The sequence below is a fragment of the Rutilus rutilus genome, assembly GCF_951802725.1.
Source record: "Rutilus rutilus genome assembly, chromosome: 2".
Taxonomy (NCBI): Eukaryota; Metazoa; Chordata; class Actinopteri; order Cypriniformes; family Leuciscidae; genus Rutilus; species Rutilus rutilus.
The window spans coordinates 25,741,657-25,761,753 of NC_140210.1; the positions used below are offsets into that span (position 1 = coordinate 25,741,657).

At 38.0% G+C, this 20,097-nt stretch overlaps 2 protein-coding genes across 4 annotated transcripts in view; both read right to left on the reverse strand.

The window, feature by feature from the left end:
• Positions 1-3,577, reverse strand: part of gpm6ba (glycoprotein M6Ba) — an 84,943-nt gene extending 81,366 nt beyond the window's left edge. The window contains exon 1 of one of the 2 annotated variants that reach the window (XM_084395962.1): positions 3,455-3,562. In XM_084395962.1, coding sequence (XP_084252088.1) covers positions 3,455-3,458 — 4 coding nt within the window. In that variant the 5' untranslated portion in view covers positions 3,459-3,562. Of the gene's footprint in view, positions 1-3,454 lie in introns of both variants that reach the window. The other variant, XM_084395961.1, reaches the window with a different exon arrangement.
• A 1,252-nt stretch (positions 3,578-4,829) lies between these two features.
• gemin8 (gem (nuclear organelle) associated protein 8) lies at positions 4,830-19,359 on the reverse strand. 2 transcript variants are annotated; one of them, XM_084401868.1, is made up of 4 exons: positions 19,269-19,359; positions 18,999-19,040; positions 18,163-18,553; positions 4,830-5,728 (listed from the first exon to the last, which is right to left on the reverse strand). In XM_084401868.1, the coding sequence occupies exons 2-4, from the start codon at positions 18,999-19,001 to the stop codon at positions 5,472-5,474; spliced, it is 651 nt and encodes a 216-aa protein (XP_084257994.1). In that variant the 5' UTR covers positions 19,002-19,040; positions 19,269-19,359; the 3' UTR covers positions 4,830-5,471. The 2 variants fall into 2 exon arrangements, with proteins under 2 accessions (XP_084257994.1, XP_084257995.1); XM_084401869.1 differs by having other exon boundaries at positions 19,152-19,326.
• Between the last annotated feature and the right edge of the window lie 738 nt (positions 19,360-20,097).

The window sequence follows — 20,097 nt, forward strand, 5'->3', positions numbered from 1 at the left end:
AGAGCTGGTAGTAATACAGGCAGTCAGCAAATGCCAATGTCCATCGAAAAGGGGTGATAGAGCACCTTTGGCGAGTCTGCCCATCATTGATGTTCCTTTTACTTGCATTGCCATGGATATCGTGGGGCCTTTGGAAATGAGTAGGACAGGGAATCGTTATATTCTTGTGGTTGCAGATTACGCTACTAGATATCCGGAAGCATTCCCCCTCAGAAATATTAAAACCAGACAGATTGTTAATGCCCTTATTCAGCTTTTTTCACGGGTAGGCATTCCCAGAGAAATAATCACTGACCAGGGAACCAATTTTACATCAAAACAAATCAAACAGGTCTACTCCATGTTAGGCATACGCCCACACCTTACCATCCGCAGACCGATGGTATGGTTGAAAGGTTTAATCAAACACTGAAAGCCATGCTTCGCAAGTTCGTGTCTGAAACGGGGAGCGATTGGGACTATTGGTTACCTTACCTGCTCTTCGCCTACAGAGAGGTTCCACAGTCATCCACAGATTATTCACCTTTCGAGTTGCTTTATGGACGACAGGTACGAGGGCCATTGGATGTCTTGAAGGAGACCTGGGAAGGAGACAATCCTGTGGAGCAAGCAAACATCTTGTCCTATGTCATCAGGATGAGGGAAAAGATGGACTTCCTGGCAGAGATGGTACGGGTTAACATGTCTGAGGCACAGCAACGACAAAAAACCTGGTATGACCAGTCCTCAAGGAAGAGGACTTTGATCCCGGGCCAGAAAGTGTTGTTGCTTCTCCCAACATCTGACAACGGTTTGCTAGCCAAGTGGCAAGGGCCATACGAGGTGCTCCGGAAGATGGGTCCTACCAACTATGAGATTTCTTTACCTGATCGTCGTAAAAAGTCACAGATCTTCCACATCAACCTTTTAAGGCCATGGGAAGAGAGAAAGGGGCCTTTGTCTGAACAGTTATGGGCAAGAACAGTGGAAGAAGAAGAGGAACTTGATGAACAGTACTTTCCCACTGATCTAAATTCACCTACTTATCCAGCCGTGGACCATTTCACACCCAAGCAACAGAAAGAACTAGAAAAACGTATACCAGAAGGGCTTTTCAGGGACAACCCAGGAAGGACAAAGCTGATACAACACAATATCCATCTACAGGCATCAGACCCAATTCGACAAACTCATAGTAGAGTACCAGCTCGACTGATTCCGGCGTTGAAGGATGAGGTAGAGAGGATGGTCGATCTAGGAGTTATCGAGCCTTCTTCCAGTGAATGGTGCAGTCCAGTGGTACTGGTACCAAAGAAAGATGGCACACTAAGATTTTGTGTGGACTTCTCAAAACTCAACTCTGTGTCTGCATTTGATCCATACCCCATGCCAAGAGTGGACGAGTTAATCGTGCGGTTGGGTACCTGACAACTCTGGACTTGTGCAAAGGTTACTGGCAAGTCCCCTTGGCTGAGACAGCTAAAGAATTAACAGCTTTTCGTGTCCCTAGTGGGCTTTACCATTTTAACGTTATGCCTTTCGGTTTGCACGGGGTCGCAGCAACCTTTCAATGGCTGGTGGACCAAGTCCTGAGAGGTATGGACGATGTGGCGGCAGCTTATCTGGATGACATCGTGGTCTTTAGTGCAACCTGGAAAGAGCATTTGGAACATTTGGCGGAGGTGTTCGACAGACTTCAAGGTGCTGGTTTGGTCGCCAATGCTAAAAAATGTCACATTGCTAAGTCCGAAGTCTCTTACCTGGGCTACGTGCTAGGAGGAGGTTCCATCAGGCCACAGGTAGACAAGGTTCAAGCCATCTTGTCTTGTCCTTTACCGTCAACCAAGAAAAGGGTTCGCTCATTCCTGGGCATGGCTGGATGGTACAGGAGGTTTATTCCCAACTTCTCCAGTAGAGCCGCGGTACTTACCGACCTGACAAAGAAAAATAGCCCCCAAAAAGTGGCTTGGACTCCAGAGTGTGAACAAGCTTTTCGAGACTTGAAGGACTGTTTGTGTAGTGCTCCAGTCTTACAGAGCCCAGATTTCAGCATGCCATTCACAGTTCAAACAGATGTTTACTTATACTTTGGGCCGAATACTGGGCCGAATACCGAGCCCGGAGCCTATCCTCGGACAGCACGCCAAATATGCATTTATTCTATCTGACTTGTTTGTAAGTGTGAACTCGTGAAATCTCAATTCTCCAAGCGGTAGTCATCTTTGTTGTAAACGAATTCAACCCAAGCGCTCTTTGGTGACGTGGATGATTACGTTACTGTTGATCATTTGTCCATCATCGTATAAAGCCCGCCCTGACAATTTGATTGGTCCGAACAATTTTTGTTCGGGCATAATAGCTCCTCAACGGATCAAGTCCAGACCGAACTTCCCGACCTACATTTTTTGTGGGCGGGGCTAAGTTCGGCTGGCATCCAGGCTCCTGTTGTGCAGCACTTTGTTTGAGAAAAAAGTTTGTTTCATTTCATATGATTAAAAGATAAATTAAATTAATTTTGTATGCCTACATTTGGCCAAAGGGGAGTACAATAGAATTGGGATTGGGCCAGAGAGAGAGAGAGAGAGAGAGAGAGAGAGAGAGAGAGAGAGAGAGAGAGACTTTGGGCTCTGACTCAAACAATTCGCACTTTCTCCTAACCTGTTCCTTTGAAGAATGACATATTCTATCAAAGAATGCAAAACATTACTAAATATTACTCTCTTGAGGGCAATTTATACAGCAGAGATGTACCAGTTAAGCACAGCTATTAAGAAGCAGTCTCCGTAGATGCAGACAGCTGGCAGAGAATGTGCTTTATAACCAACCATTCCAAGGACACAGCTGGGACAAATGAAAGAATGAATTCTTTCCCATGAATTAGCTCTATTTTGCATGCTGGATAAGAGCAGGATAAACAAGCACACAAATGCATGGCAGAGTTAGCACCCCAACCGATTTGATGCATGCAGAAATTCACAAAACAGAATTTGAAAAGACAAGATAAATATTGTTTTTCTATTGATCCTCTAATTATTACTACAAATATGTCTACTTCAACTAAAACAAAACTCAGCAAAAACCACCAAGGCCTAAATAATTATTAAAATATGAACAAATACGAAATACTAGATATTAAACAAAACTATAATTGTATACCTGTATAGCAAACACAATGGGCAAACAAATATCTGTTGTCATTTAATGTAAGACAATCTGTAAGAAGACCCCAAAAATGGCTTTTAAACATAAAACAAATAAGAAAAATGTAACATTAGACATTTAATTTAAACGCAACAAAGGGTAGAAAACTAACTGCATTGACTCATCAAACATAACATGTTACAACTTATTCACAGTAGTGTGAGGAGAAAAAACAAAACGCGTCTCAAAACGAGCAGAATAGAAAGAAACGTTATAGCGGAGTAAACGCTTTTGTAAGAAAGTATGGAGAATGCACTGACCATCATTCACTCACCCATGTTGTGTTCTCTGCGTTCGGGGTGCGTTAGTAAAAGTTCAGCGGGTGTTTGGGGTGAACAACTGAACAAATGTGTTGTTCCAGTTTGGGACCATTGCTGCAGTGACGTCACTATTTGGGGTACTAGCAGGGGGCCACTTTTTTTTCCATCAGCACAAATTAACTTTGTATTGCTAGTAGCCTACCATACATCAGTCATAGAAACATACGATTTGAGTGATAAACCCAGGATGATACTATTGCAGTGCTTCCACACACTGCATAAACTGAAATTACTTATTTACTACAGTTGCACATTGAAAGGACAATGAAGAGAAAACGCTGTATTGTTTTTGTTTGCTTTTTATTAAAAAAGAAAATGTATATTATATAGCCTAGACAATAAACAGGCGCAAATAAACTTTGATTCTGAACTTAGGTGGAGAGTTCAAGGAGTACAACAGAATATTTAATTGCCGGATGCTCAGAAAAAAACACCATGGCAACCAGAAGGCAGGCTGGGAACTCTATTCAGTTTTTGCCATTTGGCATTATGCCAGCACGGCAAACAGAGAAGCTCTAAATTTCTCAGATCCTGATGCCTGTGGAGAAAATGTCGACACTTTTGCAAACTACATACACTTTTCATTTTTAATAGCAAATTTGGAGTGTCACATGTTTGTCAATAGCTTTTCTTTTTCTTTTCTTTTTTTTGACAATAAGAGACTAGTTAGTTCTTGACCAGTGTTGGGTAAGTTACTCAAAAAAAAAAGTAATTAATTAGCTACTAGCTAGTAATTACATCTTCAACTGAGTATTTAGATTACTGTACTAATTACTCTCTTTAAAAAGTATTGCATTACTTTACTCACGTACTCTACTCTTTCAAGGGAAAAGTAATTCAATTACATTAAATTATTGCTTGGTAATGAATTACACCCAACACTGTTTTTGGATAAGTTATGAAGTTCTTCTTTAGGTTAAGTTCTTTACAAATGATTAGCATTAAGTGAAGTACAGTTAATGTAAGTTCTTGATCAAAATAATGAGCAAAACCTCCACCTCACTGAAAAAAGTAACATTTTAATTTATTGTTTTAATCGAATTTGGAAGGAACTTTTTTTTTTTTTTTTTTTTTTTTACTTGAACGCCAAGTTTTTTGTTTTTTTTAGTTTGTAGCCACAAAATGAGAGAGGCTCCTCCCCCAAAATCTATTCAAGGCAGTCACAGGAGACAGCTAAAACAGCTTTCTGTTTTTATTTAATCTCCTGAGGTGGATCTTAAAAACAAGTGTAAATGGACAAAAGAGCTGTTGTTTTCTTTTCATTTGAAGAACTCCAATCCAAGAGTATCATCATTAAATACACCATACACACTGCCACAACCACACGTGTAAATGCAATACATTTATTAAATCAATCAAATCTCATTAATTAAACAATGACATCTTTGCATTAAAAAAAAAGAAGAGAATTCTGCATGTAAAAACTGCACCAGAGAACTAGCCAGCAAGCACTCTCTCAAGTGCTCATGTGAGATGCAAAAAGAAGAGACAGACAAAACACATTAACCAAAGACTGTGGGGGAGGCAATGACCTAGTTAGGGAGAAATGACTACATGAGAAGAACAACACTGAAATCTAAGCAGTGTCTCCATCGTTTAGGTATATAAGAAACTTAAAAAATAAAAATAAAAATAATAATAGAACAGTGTTCAGATGTCAGACAAATGTACAGATACCTCAAAAGAAAGTGAGTGTAACTGGGGAGGATAATGCTTTATTAAAGTCAGAGGCTTTTACTGTTCAAGTCTTCAATTTAATATTTATTAAATGTACTCTCAAAGTGCTATATCTGTCTGTAAGGACCTAACAAGTGTTTGTGTTATAAATGAGAAAGGTCCTCAAAGATGCTGATTCGTTACAACACTTCAGTACCGTCAGTACAACAGAATCCAAACAGTCTCTGATCAGTTCAGAAAACAGGTTCATTATCCTGTAAAGTTGTGTCAGGCTATGATGGAGGTCTGATCATCTTACAGATTAAGTGGTATAACAGGCCAGTACTTGGGCTGTTTTTTGTCACAGTTGCGATCAAAGGTGAGCTGCATGGCTGTTTCCATCCCCTGAATTTTTGCTGCATCTTTACCATACAGCTTCTTCATTTCTGCGGTCCTCCTCTCTCCCGGACGCTCTGAAGGAGGCAGGCTGCTGCGCCAGGAAACTCTGTGTAAGTCTTGGTCTGCCAGTACATAAGAGTCCTGCTGCTCTGCCTCCATCTGCTGTTGTTTCTCTACATAGCAGAGAAAGAAGAATTGTCATGACTACTGTAGGAACATCACTTAAGGCTTAACCCCTGACATTAATGAATGTTCAAGTAAATAAAAACGCCCCGAAAATCAAACACTAAAACTTATAAACAGGAATAATAATAATAATAATAATAATAATAGGAAAACCGTCAATTTTGGTTTCTAAATATCTCTTCAACTTTTATGATTTTGTGCTCAACAGCAAATAATTGTGGCTGGCGCAAACCGTGCTTATTTTAAGAGAACCCTTATTTAAATGTAGTTTGTATCTATATTTACCATTTGTTGATCATTTCTGAGAATGAGGGTATGTCACAAAGCATGTTGCAATCAACCTAGGTGAGTTCATCTCAATTGGTCATTTTTGTTTTTAAGTGATTACCTCTATGTACTAAATTATTTTAAAGTGCCCCTATTATGGATTTTTGAAAATGACCTTTCATGTACACTCTAAAAAATGCTGGGTTATTTTTTAAACCCAAATGCTGGGTTGAGCATTTTGACTATGTTGCTGGGTTATTTTCTCAGGAATCAGCTGACAATGACCCAGCATTTGGGTTTGTTTTGGAAATTTTGAATTTCCTCCCCGCGATTCGCGCGCGCCGCTTTTGTCCACACTGTTCACTTCAAATCACTATTCACTACGTCAACAGGAGGACGAGAGGTTCAAGCAGGAGCGAGCATAAAGGTGAGCAACCCTGTTTTATTAAAACTATCCTAACGTTAAGTAACGTTAGTCAAAGAAGTCAGAAAGTCAACAAGAATTTATGTTGAAATGAACTATGAATTTTTGACGACGGACCAAATGCTCTAGTCTAGATTTTGCGTCTGTCGAACTAGCGACCGTTATGCTAACGTTACGTTACACATAACATTCATTATTTTTACACGGTCTGTCATCAATTATTCCAATTATAACACGGTCACAATGTCTGAGTACAGTTGTTGGTGTCTGTTTTATCTCCAGAAATTTTGCGGCCGGGTTACTTGACTCGGCGGTGTTGGATGGATGCAGTGTAACGTCACTGGGCTAGTGGCTGGATATGCTAAAGAAGCTGTAAGTCTAACGTTACCTATTATTTAACTGTTTTTGTTAGTCATTTTCGAAAGGTAGCTTTACATAAAATATTTTCTTATGCTGCAGTATGTTCTCTGTGTTTGGGTGCGTGCGCCTTAGTTCAATTTGGCTAAGCATTTCTGCAGAAAACAGTGATGTCATCGTCCAGCTCAGTACAATTCTCATCAAAAACTGTCTTTGTTCATTTGAAGTCAGTTCAGTGTTGCTTCAGTTACGTTCAGAAACTATGTGAAGATAATCAAAGTAGTTACTGAAGTACAATTTGGTCTTAAACCGGCTCTGAAAAAAAGTCATTCAGTTCAGTTCAGTTATCTTCTGATATTGTCAGTGCAATTAAATCAATAATATTGTTGAAAACTAAGTGCCCTTAACTAAGCAAGCCAGAGACAACAGTGGCAAGGAACCCACACTCCATCAGGTGACAGAATGGAGAGGAAAAAAAACCTTAGGAGGAACCAAGCTTATGTATTAAATAGCCTAATACAATTTATTATTTTGGTTTGTCATGCAATTTGGTTCACAATCATTAAAATAACTAACTATGATGATCATTGAATCGTGAATGAATTAAAAAAAAAAACTGTCAGGAAGAATAAACATTAACAACATTTATTTATTATTTTTACTTATCTTGAAACTGCAATCAAATAAGTCAATGGGCGCAATGCCCTCAGGCGATTGTTATACCGATAGACTAATACATTGGAATGAATAAAAAATATTCTATGAAATATCTACAGGTGATTTTATAAAATATTTTTTTAATTATCCACAAAATTAACATTTCTTCTGTTTACAGTCTTGTGAATTAACAATAGTTAATTAAGCTGTTAAAAATTATTTTTTAAGTAATGATTCAATAAAATGATTTATATATTTTTTTTTTAATTAACTGGAGCCAGCATAAAAAATAATTTTAAAAGCATTGTATAAGACATGCTAACTTTGTAAAGATATTACTAATCAGATGTTTCCTTCTTTTCTTTTACAGCAATGGACATTTTTGTTCAACAAAAACTCCTCAACTGGAATCTTAAGTGCCTCATTGAAAAATTGCTGGTAAATATGTGATGAACAATTTGGCATTTCAAATTCTCTTTCTTTGTAGGTAATCTTTTTTTCACAGTTGCATCCAGTGCCAACCCTAACCCTTAACAGAGTTTGCTACACCATTCACAATAAATAAGCTCAAAAACATGAATGGCCAATTTACATGTACAAGTACCAAAGTACAAGCACATGACAAGACTTAATGTCAAACCATGTAGGGTGAATTTAAACCAGTTATATTGTATGGCTGGCATAGGCTACCACTTCTGTGCTTAGTCGTTGTCAGTGTAATTTCATTGATAGCCTTGCTTGTTTGCCCCTTTCTTGGTTTAAGGCAGTGGTTCTCAAATGTCCTGGGACCCCCCATAATTTTGGATGTCTCCCTCATCAGACACACCCAATTTAAATTTTGCAGTCTGTACTAATGAGCTGAATCAGGTGTGTTAAATGAGGGAGAGATACAAAATGTGCAGTGGTATGGGGTCCCCAGGACGGGTTTGAGAAGCACTGCTTTAAGGGATAGCTCACCTGAAAAGGAAAATTCTGTCGTCATTTACTCACCCTCATGTTATTACAAACCTGAATGACTTTCTTCTCCTGAACACAAAAGAAGATATTTGAAAAAATGTTGGTAACAAAACAGTTAACAGTAGCCATTGACTTTCATAGTACTTTTTTCCTATTATGGAAGTCAGTGGCTACCGTCAACTATCTTGTTACTGACATTCTTTAAAAAATCTTTTTGTGTTCAGCAGAAGAAAGAAACTTGTACAGGTCTGGAACAACGTGAGGGTGAGTAAGAGGCGAGTAAATTTGACATAAGGGTGAGTAAATTTGCATTTTAAGGTGAACTATCCCTTTAATAACACTAAATGTTTTCAGATTACCACAGTACGTATTTAACTGTTATATATTTAAGCTAATTTCACTCATTCTAAGTTGACCTTAGTTAGAAATGCACTTTGCTTAATTTAAAAGCTGATGACCGAACAAATTCTAATTTGCCATTTTTCTATTCTTAGATTCCAAAGGCATACTAGCACTTACAATCCTGCCTGTCATTCTTCCCCCGCCTGTGTACAAGATTGGCCACGAAACCTTTCGGCCAACTATTCAAGAGGCAAGAACCTGATTGATGTACAACCGGTAAGTACAGGGGTGCAAACAGCGCGCTTTTCGGCGCCTCCCGCTTTTTTCACGTCAGTTTGGGTGACTTGTGTGAATCGTGCAGATCCGAAGAGTTTTTTTTTTAAGGGGGGGGTGGGTGGGGGGGTTGAGAGGGTCTGATTATAATTTAACCAACAGTAATTCTGGATTGCGTCCACCAACAAGTAAATAGTAAATAAGCGAATCAGAACACTGTGCGCCAAACCAGCAGTATGTGCGCAAGCGTGAACCACTAGTGTTTCTGTCTCACTCTGGATCTGCCACTGCATCACATTTCTCTCTGCGTGGCGTGGAGTGTCCGTTTTTATGTCGGCTCTCATGTTAACTGGTTAGAGCTTGTGTTAGAGCACAATGCCTGCGTGACACAGACACACACACTTCTCGAGCCGCGCCGAAACCGCGTGCTAGAAATAGAACCGCAACCGACGCCTATTTTTCACGCGACACGCAAGAGTGTTGGAAGTTTTCAGACAAAATAGAAGGCGCAAATACATATTAATAAATTACATTTTGATGCTTGAAAGTCTCTAGGCCTAATTATCGATTTTCAAATATTGCCCCTGTCAATAGGCCTAGCTACAGAACGAAATATTCTGTAGCCTATTTTGCCGTCAATACTGCCGACGTTGTCTTTGCTGTATCAGGCTATATATTATGTTTAACATCCAAATGTAGATGGTCTGTCGGCGCACAGAGCCACGCAGTCGCAGACAGCACGTGAAGTTCGTGAACACCGAATTCCCTTTTCTTTCTTATCTATTTGTGTTTGAACAGACATGTGCACGGAAAAATAAGCCAGTGTCCGGTGGGTTGGGGATGGTGGCAATGTAGTATCTGGATATTTGCCGTGGGACGAGGGCTTCGATTACCTCTCTCTTTTTTGACCATACATGTGTTTGCACCCCTGTAAGTAAAACAATAGGGGACAAAAAGAGCAGGCTCATTTCTTTACACCTGTTTGTAGGGCTGCACGATAAATCGTTTTAATCGTTTATGGTTATTGCTGCTTGGATCTGACACACATTTCATTTTCTCACAACTCTAAAGGATTAGTTCACCCCAAAATGAAAATTTCCTAATAATTTACTCACCCCAATGTCTTCCAAGATATCCATGTCTTTCTTTCTTCAGTGGAAGAGAAATTAAGTTTGAGGAAAACATTTGAGGATTATTCTACACAGAATGGACTTTAATGACAACCAACTATCCCAACATTCAAAGAAGGTTCAAATGTCCGTCTCAATGCAGCTTCAGATTCTCTACCATTTAAGTCCATTCTGTGTAGAATTGAAATGAAATGTTTTCCTCAAAAAAAATTTATTTATTTTCCACTGAAGAAAGAAAGACATGGATATCTTGGATGGCATTGGGGTGAGTAAATGATGAGGAAATTTATATTTTGGGGTGAACTAATTCTTTAAGTTAATTTAAGACGGTATTTAACTAATTTAAGACTGATCTTATGAAAACCTAAGACACACTTTTAAATAATTATCTGTGTCTGATATTGTCTTTTCCTCATTTAGTCTGGAACCAACATGGTGCTTTTTACCTGGAAAGGCAGAGAGAAGCAAAGCCCTTCCCCTTTGTCTTGGAGCTTGGAATGGCTGGACAGTTTTTTGGTGAATGGGGAAACTCTGGAACAGTTGACTCAGTTTTTTTTATTTTTTTTATTTTTTGTGAAGATAATTTTTAGCTAGGCTATTTTACAGTTTATAGGTATAGAGTTTCATGTTTTTATTTTGCTACACATGACTAAATGATTGCTTATTTAAAATGAATTGTAATGTATGTACTGTACTTACTGTTTATACGCAGAGTTTTTATGTGCCTCCCATTTTTGCTGCACAGGACTAAATGATTGCTTATTTAAGTGAATTGCAATGTATGTACTTATGTGTTTTTTATTGTATTCTTTGTGAAGAGAATCTTTAGCTATAGGCTATTTTACAGTTTATAAGTGTAGAGTTTTGAATTTTGAGAATCTTACCATTTTATAATCTTTTAACATACCAACATTTTAGCACAAATGATTTTTGTGGGCCTCCGTTTATGTTGCAGATGTCTAACTGTTTTTTTTTTTAACATGAATGTATTTGATTATATTAATTTCCTGGAATAAACACTTTAATTGAATCAATAAACAGTAGTGTTATTATTGTTATTAATATATATATATATATTTTTTTTTTTATTCATATTTTTTATTCATATTATCTAAAATGAATAACCTGTAGCATGGGGGTTGTTTGACCCAGCACTGATTAAAAACAACCCAGCAGATGGGTTAATGTATAAAAACCCAACCTGCTGGGTCAAAATAACCCAGCATGTGTTCTGTCCAATATTTACCCAGCGCTGGGTTGTCAAATAACCCAAATTGGGTTGTTTTTAACCCAGCATTTTTTAGAGTGTAGTGTGTAACATCTCTAATAAGTAAATGAAAACATACTGCAAAGTTTTAAATCTGAAAGTGCACCGTATATAGTTATTGTCTTTCAAAAGTAAGAGTCTGAGTCAATTAAATGAATGGTTTTTCAAACGAGTCATAAGCCATTTCGTTGAGACGTCAAGACGAAACATTAGCATATTGCCCGCCCACTTATTGCGTGCGCAGAAACCAGGGAAAACTTGAACGCCCTCAAACCGTCAGCTGATTTCTGTGGATACTGAACAGCATCATGTTGAGGAGAAGCTGTGCTCTACAATGTGAAGGTAAAGCCAGTTTTTTTATTCACTGCCCAAGGACGAGCATGTGAAGAATCAGTGGTTAAAATTCATCTTTACCACAATACCACAGTGGTTAAAATTCATCTTTACCACAATACCACAGCAGTATAATCCTAAACATTTGCTGTGTCCCCTTTATTTTACTGACGACGATTTCTCAAATCTCTGTGTTCAATGCAGGATTTGCAAACCGCTTGCTCTTGAAAGATGATGTTCAAAATACTTTGAGTTTTATATTGTGTAGGTCTCCTGCTTCTGGCTAACTCACATTATTACTGTCTTACTGAAATACTTCTGCTGATCAGTTGTGGACCACTATTACCTAAAACTGTGTCTATTAATGCAGATCATCTGTCGTTCTCACTACTTTGAGGAAAGATTAAGCATGGAGCAAGATTTGTTTTACCCACGTTTGTTACATCAGTCATTCACGCTAGAGCTCGGCTAATGTATGCACTGTTATTAAGGGTGCTTTCACACTTGGTTCGATTGTCTGTTCCGAACCCGAGTTCGATTGCTCCCCCCTCCCCCTGCCCCCGATGGACTGTGTTCACATTATATTATTAATATCCGAACCGCGGTACACTTGCGTCATCAGGCTGCAGCTGGCGTAATGGTGTTGCTTGGTAACCGCGAATGAAAAGGCGCCCAAATGGATAGACTTGCTCGGTTGACATTTTTTCTTCTTTTTTTTAACCTTTGGTTTTGTTTTCAACATAGACATACAGAAACACACTTGCATCTGTCTGCCGCAAAAATTCTGAAAACGTTTCAAAGACAGCGGGCTGTCCGCCGAAGACACATTATACGTCAACAATAGCGGTTCACTTCTGCGGTTTGGTTCGATTGCGTTCATATCAGCAGCGAACCGTACCCGAGTTCACATGAACCGTACCCGAGACCACCTTTTTAAGCGGACTCGAGTACGGTTCGCGGGTGCGCACCCGAGTTCGGAAGACAGCGTTCACATCATCCAAACGAACCGAACTCTGACGTCATTCGAACCCGGGTGCGCACCAAAAGTGCTAGTGTGAAAGCGCCCTAATACAGTTTCCGCATGTTCACTGCAATAAATTAGAAAAATACTCTGTAAATAAATAAGTACAAGTAAAATAATCGGTTTGTTGATGGACATGCACTTGTTAATGGTGATGGTGAGGAATTACAGTTCCAACATCTCATAATGTACCTCAAACTGAGTAGCGTATCACCGAGAAACGTCCTGCTCGAGTTGTCCTTGCGATGGAGGTTCGGGTTGAATGAATAGTTCTTCCAATGTTTCATCATCGGACTCGCACTCAGATTGATATGGTAAAATCGACGTCATTGTTCGTTACTGTGTTTAGTTTACGGCAGGGGTGGGCAAACTTTTCGGCTCAAGGGCCACACTGGGTTTTAAAATTTGACAGAGGGCCGGCCCAGTAGCAGATTATGAAACACGATTTCATCATTTTTTTTGCGTGCATATGCTGCACACTGTAAACCCCTTGGTTAGGATTAGGGGTGCGGAGTGCGTGCCTATTTCACGCCATTAAAGGGATAGTTCGTCCAAAAATGAAAATTCAGTCATCATTTACTCACCCTCAGGTTGTTTCAAACCTGTATGAATTTCTTTTTTCTGCTGAACACAAAAGAATATATTTTGAAAAATGTCGGTAACCAAACAGTTGATGGACCCCATTGACTTCCATAGTAGGAGAAAAAAAAAATACTATGGAAGTCAATGGGGTCCATCAACTGTTTGGTTACCGACATTTTTCAAAATATCTTCTTTTGTGTTCAGCAGAAAAAAGAAATTCATACAGGTTTGAAACAACTTGAGGGTGAGTAAATGATGACCGAATTTTCATTTTTGGGCGAACTATCCCTTTAAGTGCGTATCATATGCACGCGAAAACTGCGTTTCATAAGAACTACAAATAGCCTACAATTCGTGGTATTCGCACTTTCATGACACATTTACGTTGTGGCAACGTCTGCGCGAAATTCAACAACTGAGAGACGACATTCTGACAATACATTTTTTATGCTAGATATCCCCCGATTGTTATGTTTTGAGGTTAATTTTTAATTAGTCAGATGTTCAATAATTATAGCCTACTTTTTAGGGATGCACGATAATGCATTTTGGCCGATATTCGATATGCCGATATTTTCAAACTAATTTTGTCCGATGCCGATACCGATACACATTTTCCCCCTGATATTTACACTTTAATTTTACTGAAGAGAAATCCAAGTCTCTCTCCTGTACTACCTTTACTGTATTACACTCATGTGTTGTAGATAAGGCAATTTACAAGACAAACAAAACAACATTTGATTCTACCATAAATGTATAATTTTACAAATGTAGACAGACATTCACCCCTGAAAAATAGGTAAATTATTTATGCCATTGCCACAGTTTATTTTTAAGTTCAGACATTAAACTTCAGTCCTTAGAAGTAAAATAAATAGAAAAAAAAATTCAAATAATTTTTTTTACATCTTCTCCTACTTGAACAGGTCTACCAAATGCTCCCCTGTTTTCGGTGCTGATGCGGTGGTGAACCGTTCATGTACTGTAACATGTAAGGGTGGCGCTGCCAATAATAAAGCAACTAAAAGTTGTCACAGAGAAGCGCAAAAGTAATGATTATGAATATGTCAAATATAGCAAGGAGACATTTTAATTGTTTATTAATAAACAAGTGTTTTCTGTGTCGGCTGCAAAGATGAAGTTGACTGACTCGCGAGCCTACTCCCTCGCGATCTTCGGAGTAGGCTCGCGAGTCAGTCAACTTCATCTTTGCAGCCGACACAGTGAACGCGCCAGGGAGAAATGCACATTTCGGATTACATAGTTTTCTTTCGTTTTGAATTGTTATGTTTAAAAAATATGATTTCAAACGTTCTGTAGATAATAGATATATTTATCAGGTCTGTGAGGCAAGTAAGCTATATGCTGAGTTTCGTTTCATTTATGAGACGAACTCCAGTTCACGCGCGCACATCTGTGTCGTGATATCTATTATCTGGTTTACTTATTTATTAGGCTAAATCCAGGCAATTGGTTGATGAAACATTTTTTAAAATTAAGATACAATTAATACAAAACGAAATTCACTTAGAAAGGCTTTGTGCTTTCTGTTTGAGGTCTCTGTGGAAGTTTTAAAGCAGTCTCTATCAGTGCCGCTTTCAGAGCGTTCACGTCCGTAACCGAGAACTGTCACTGTTTTTCCTCATAAATGCGAACACGAAAAATAAAATAAAATGAATATTTTATGCTCTGTGGAGAGCATAGTAGCTTGGAGAGTTTACATTAGTAAGCTACAGGACATCGTCTTTCGAAACATGACCTGCACGAAAAAAAAAAAAAAAATACTGCGGCATTCTACCCATCACTTCTGAAAATGCACTTGCGAATGCGTCTCTGTCCCCAGCACATCTCAAACCAAACTGATGCTCATGCTAGAAATGCCTCCACATGTTGGAAGTTTAAGTTGCTGGCACTCATGCTATGTTCACGGTCGTCACGTGCACATAGGAAACACGCCACCCTATCGGCAAGGCTCATCGGCAGAAATATTCATATCGGCCGATGCCGATGATGGTCATTTAAAGCTTTTATCGGCCGATACCGATGTTGTGCCGATATCATCGTGCATCCCTACTACTTTTTAAATATTGTTTATCCTTATTATTATTTAATGGGCCTAACCATAAATTAGAAACAAAACACCTAAGTGTACACTTAGAAGAGTAAAAATGACAGAAGGTTACGTTAATTCAACTTTATTAAAACTGCATGGCAATCAATTTGCACTTCCAAAAGTCATACATTTGTGAAAAGAAAAACGAAATAAACGAATATACAAATTTATTTTAAGTATAATAAAATAAAACATAAAAAGCAAAGGCAGATCAGAACATTTAATGAACAAAACCGGGTTCAGTACATGGCAGACAGGGGAGCGTAGTCGAAAGCCGGGCGATAAAGGTCGGTAAACGGATTAACGGAATCAGTCAGGAGGATCCATCCACAAATCCAGAGTAGGCAAACTAAATAGCAGACAAATCAAAGGAAAAACTAAACGTGTGCAAGCGGTTACCAAACATTTTTTTATCTGTGAGTTTTCAAAAAAAGGAAAAAAACATTAACGTGCACCAAGTCTATGCGTTTAGTCGCGGTCTGTTTGGTTTCCATGGTGACGCGTCTAGCTTGTTACGTGACACACCGCAGCCACAAGTTACCAGCGCTGAATGAATGATGATCTGCTTTTATGTCATTTTTCCTTTTTTACATTTGTTAGCTATGGCATGAAATATCTGATATTCCTATTGTCAAATATATGCAACGCAATATATATAAAGCAAAGTATTGCAAGAAAAAGGCAAAATGAATGCGATCTAAAGTCATTTTTTTAAATACTCGACGGGCCGGATTAAACAGCCTAAAGCCTGTATGTGGCCCGCGGGCCGTAGTTTGCCCACCCCTGGTTTACGGTGTAGGAAGCCTCAGGACACACAGAGCTGACCTAACCTGTTATGGTAATGGCCATTTTTCTTTTCGACACACGCGCTGTGCGTGGTAGAACAATCACAACAGACTGCGCTGTCTGGCCAATCAGAGCAGAGTAGCTCGCAGAAAGGAGGGATTTAAAGAGACTGATTCATCTGACGAGTCGTTTGAGAATCATTGAAAATGTGGTGATGTGCAAATGTTTTTTTATGAGAAAATGAAACAGTTTTTTGACCTTTGATGCATGTAAACCTGTTGTAGGAGACTCCAAAACAACATTAGGAAACTTTAAAATAGCATCATAGGGGCACTTTAATTTACTTATAATTTACTTTAATAATTTACTTATTAGGTCCCCCTTTGAAGTTTGCAGGCATGTGGTCCCCAGCCTCCTGCTTTAGAACAGTTTCAGACCTCATTGATAAGCTATTATGCTCATTCCTCAAAACACATGAATAAAATATTATTATATCAATAAATAAGCACCACAACTTCACCCACCAAAAATATATAGGTGAAAATGATTCTGATTGTATTACATTATGGTAAAAATATAAATTTAAGGGAGCTGACAGAATGCTGATGAGAAAATTGCTTCAGGATACTTTTTTTTTAAAATTCCTCTTTCTTTGCCATTCAAATACACTATACACAGTTTTTTTATTATTTGTATGTATTTAGCATTTAGAATCGCTGTCATATTCTGTTCAAACAAGCCAGTACTTTAAATATAAGATCACAGTATTTAACAATGAATAATTCATTTTTTTTTGCAATGAATCAGTAGGGTGCATCTCTTCTTTAAGCAGGCTTAATGTGTAAAACAGATGGCCAGTGTACAGAGACTGCATGGCAGTGGGGACATTCTGGGATAATGAGCCTGGCTCCTCTCAAGCTCTCATCCATCAGTTCCTCAGAATAATCTAAGCAAATTAAATTTGAGAAGAGAAGACTTTGGGTTGTCTGTATCTTCAGTCTGTTTTTCTAAAAAACAAATTGTACCTAACTCTGTCCTGATTCTCATTTCATATCGGTCTTGGTGTTTGTAATCATATTATTTCTCATTTTTGTTTGTTTGCTTGCTTGAATTATGAATTTCTCTGTCTTTCACAGTGCTTTATGTTTTATAACTGGTTGTAGTTATCAAACCACATCATTGTACGTGACCACCTCTGGCTATGCGGAGAAGTTACTGTTTTATTTTTTAAGTCCATCTGTGGTAGAACTCCTTATTTGTCACTCAGCTTATCCAATACAAATGTATACTATAACCTTCGCTCAAAATGTCCTGATATAGCTAATGTTCCTCAGGTCTGAACAGAGTGTGAGAAATAAAGATTTTAAGCAACACTGATGTTGCTTGGAATAATCTGCTAAATATTTTAAAGTTGTCCATGCTCCAGTAACTAAATGAATTTACGGTACTTTTAAAAATCTCTTTTTTATCCCCAGGTAAATTGTTGCTGCCTTCTTGACCAGAGCTGCATTTCCCAAAAGCATCGTAAGCCTTAGTAGATCATGGAATTATTGGCACCAATGGTCTCTACGATAAAATTAGCCCACAATGCTTTTGGTTGAGAAATGTAGCCCATATCACTCTTGTACAGGACTTTTTTTTTTTTTTTTTTTAATGAGTTTTCAACCTTGGTAAATAAAGGAAAAATTATTTAAAATAACCTTGAGGTCCTGAAAGACACAATATAAACATAAATTATTATTATTCTTCAATAAAGTAGCTCAAAAGAGAGAACTCATATGATCGCCATGTTCCAGAATGAAGCAAAATAAAAATCAAATAAAGCTGAATCAGCACAAAACAGAAAACCTAGGCTAAATGCATAGATCAGTTTTAATAAAAGTTTCCACATATGCTGTTAAACACTTACTGAGTTCCTGCTTGTGTCGCTCTGTCTGGGCAAAGTATTGTCGCAGCTCTTCTGAGATGTCCATGTTGCTGACGTCACACTCAATCTCGCTCTCATCTGAACTCTCCTCCATCTCACTGTCTAAAACGGTGGCCTCATTCTCCCTTTTTTCTTCTCTACCTGTCGTTCCGTCTCTGTGATTGTTCCTCCAGCTCTTATCTGCATGCCAATCTGAGTAACGCTGCATGGTAGAGGGGCACATGGAATACAGTGCCTGGAAGTGGCCAACCTCCAAAGCTTTCCTGTATGCCTGCTTGTGCCTCTGCCGCCAGTTCATGGCCTGCTGGTAGTGCTGCCAATAACGGGCATAAACTGGATGGGCATACCACACCTCTACATCACCCTGACTGGCCTGTAACATAACAAATGCTGTTAATGTCTTATGAGTATAGAGTGCTTAGAATTATCACTCTGTGTTAAATTTAAAATATCATATTTATCAAATAATTATTGATGACATTTGGAAACATTTTACAATGAGGTCTTATTTGGTAAAATTAGTTAATGCATTAACTAACTTGAACCAATAATAAACAATATATTTGTGCAGCATTTACCTTCGTGAATGTTAGTTAAACGTTCATGTTAGTTCACGGTGCATTAACTAATATTAACAGATACAACTTTTCATAATGAGTTAGTAAATGCTGAGATTAACATTAACTAAGATTAATAAATGCTGTACTATAAATATTGTTCATTGTTAGTTCATGTTAACTAATATAGTTAACTAATAACAAATGAAACCTTATAAAGTGCTAAGATACTAGTAAATTACAGAGAAGTGTAAGACCTACCATTATGAAGAGGCGACTAGTAAATGGAATCTATTTATGTACCTGTAGGAGAGAACGGTTTATTTCAATTACGAGTAAACATGCATGTACTCATATGCAGCAGTGGACAAGAGAATAATTTAGCGATAACACATGTAAAATTAAGTGAGTTACTTAGTAATTTCGAAGAAAGGAGCAGGAGTACTCTTTAAAAAACAACATGCGTACTATAACCAATAATTAAACGTATTATGTATTAAAACGACAGCATAGTTTAGCTGTACTTCTCACCACTCATACCGCCCCAACATGAGCAGGAAACGAGATGGCAGGCTGTCTGTCGCATAACATTACGTCGACCACGTGCCAATTCTTCTTCTTTAATAGCGGCTGGCAGACCAACTTAAATTGTGCATTCCCGCCTCCTACTGGAGAGGAGTGTGGAGTGCATAATTGTTGGGAGGTTAGCAGAGAGGTTAGTAAACAATAAGACAAATGAAAATTGAAGTCTCTTAAATTCTATTGATCAGTCGTTTTTCTTTTAAGAAAATAAATAATTCATGAAATATTCTCGATTGTTTTGGGCCATTTCCTAACAGAACCTGAAGTGACTAGTTATTTATTTCCAAAGATCTTAAAGCTTGAATTAGTTAAAATCTTTTATTTTTTTATTTTTGCACCTGGTGGGTGTCTTTTTTTAATTTATTTTTATTTGTATTATTAATCTTTTTTAAACAGCAATAATATAATTATAAACAGTAGACAATAGCCAGTAAAAGCAAGTACAGTAAAAAGCAAGTAAAAAAATAAAAATAAAAATTGAGCCATGGGTAACATATCATTTAAAATAAATTAAATTCAAGAGAGAGAGAGAGAGAGAGAGAGAGAGAGAGAGAGAGAGAGAGAGAGAGAGAGAGAGAGAGAAATGCCTTGAGTCCCTTTTTGTTTTCTCATTATAGAGAAGCATAAATATTATACTTTGTGCAAAAAGTAACAGACTTTAAAGCTTTGACATTGTTGGAAGAAGAGATAGTACCCAAATAACATTTCAGGTCTTTGCAAAAAATAATACAAATTTACACTTGTGTACAAAAAACTAAAAATAAATAGATTTATAAGC

Excerpts from the sequence above, each read along its gene's own strand:
- gemin8 (XM_084401868.1), bottom strand. Across the intron at positions 5,729-18,162 it reads GCGACACAAGCAGGAACTCA|AGAAACAACAGCAGATGGAG; the intron begins GTAAGTGTTTAA and ends TCTGCTATGTAG.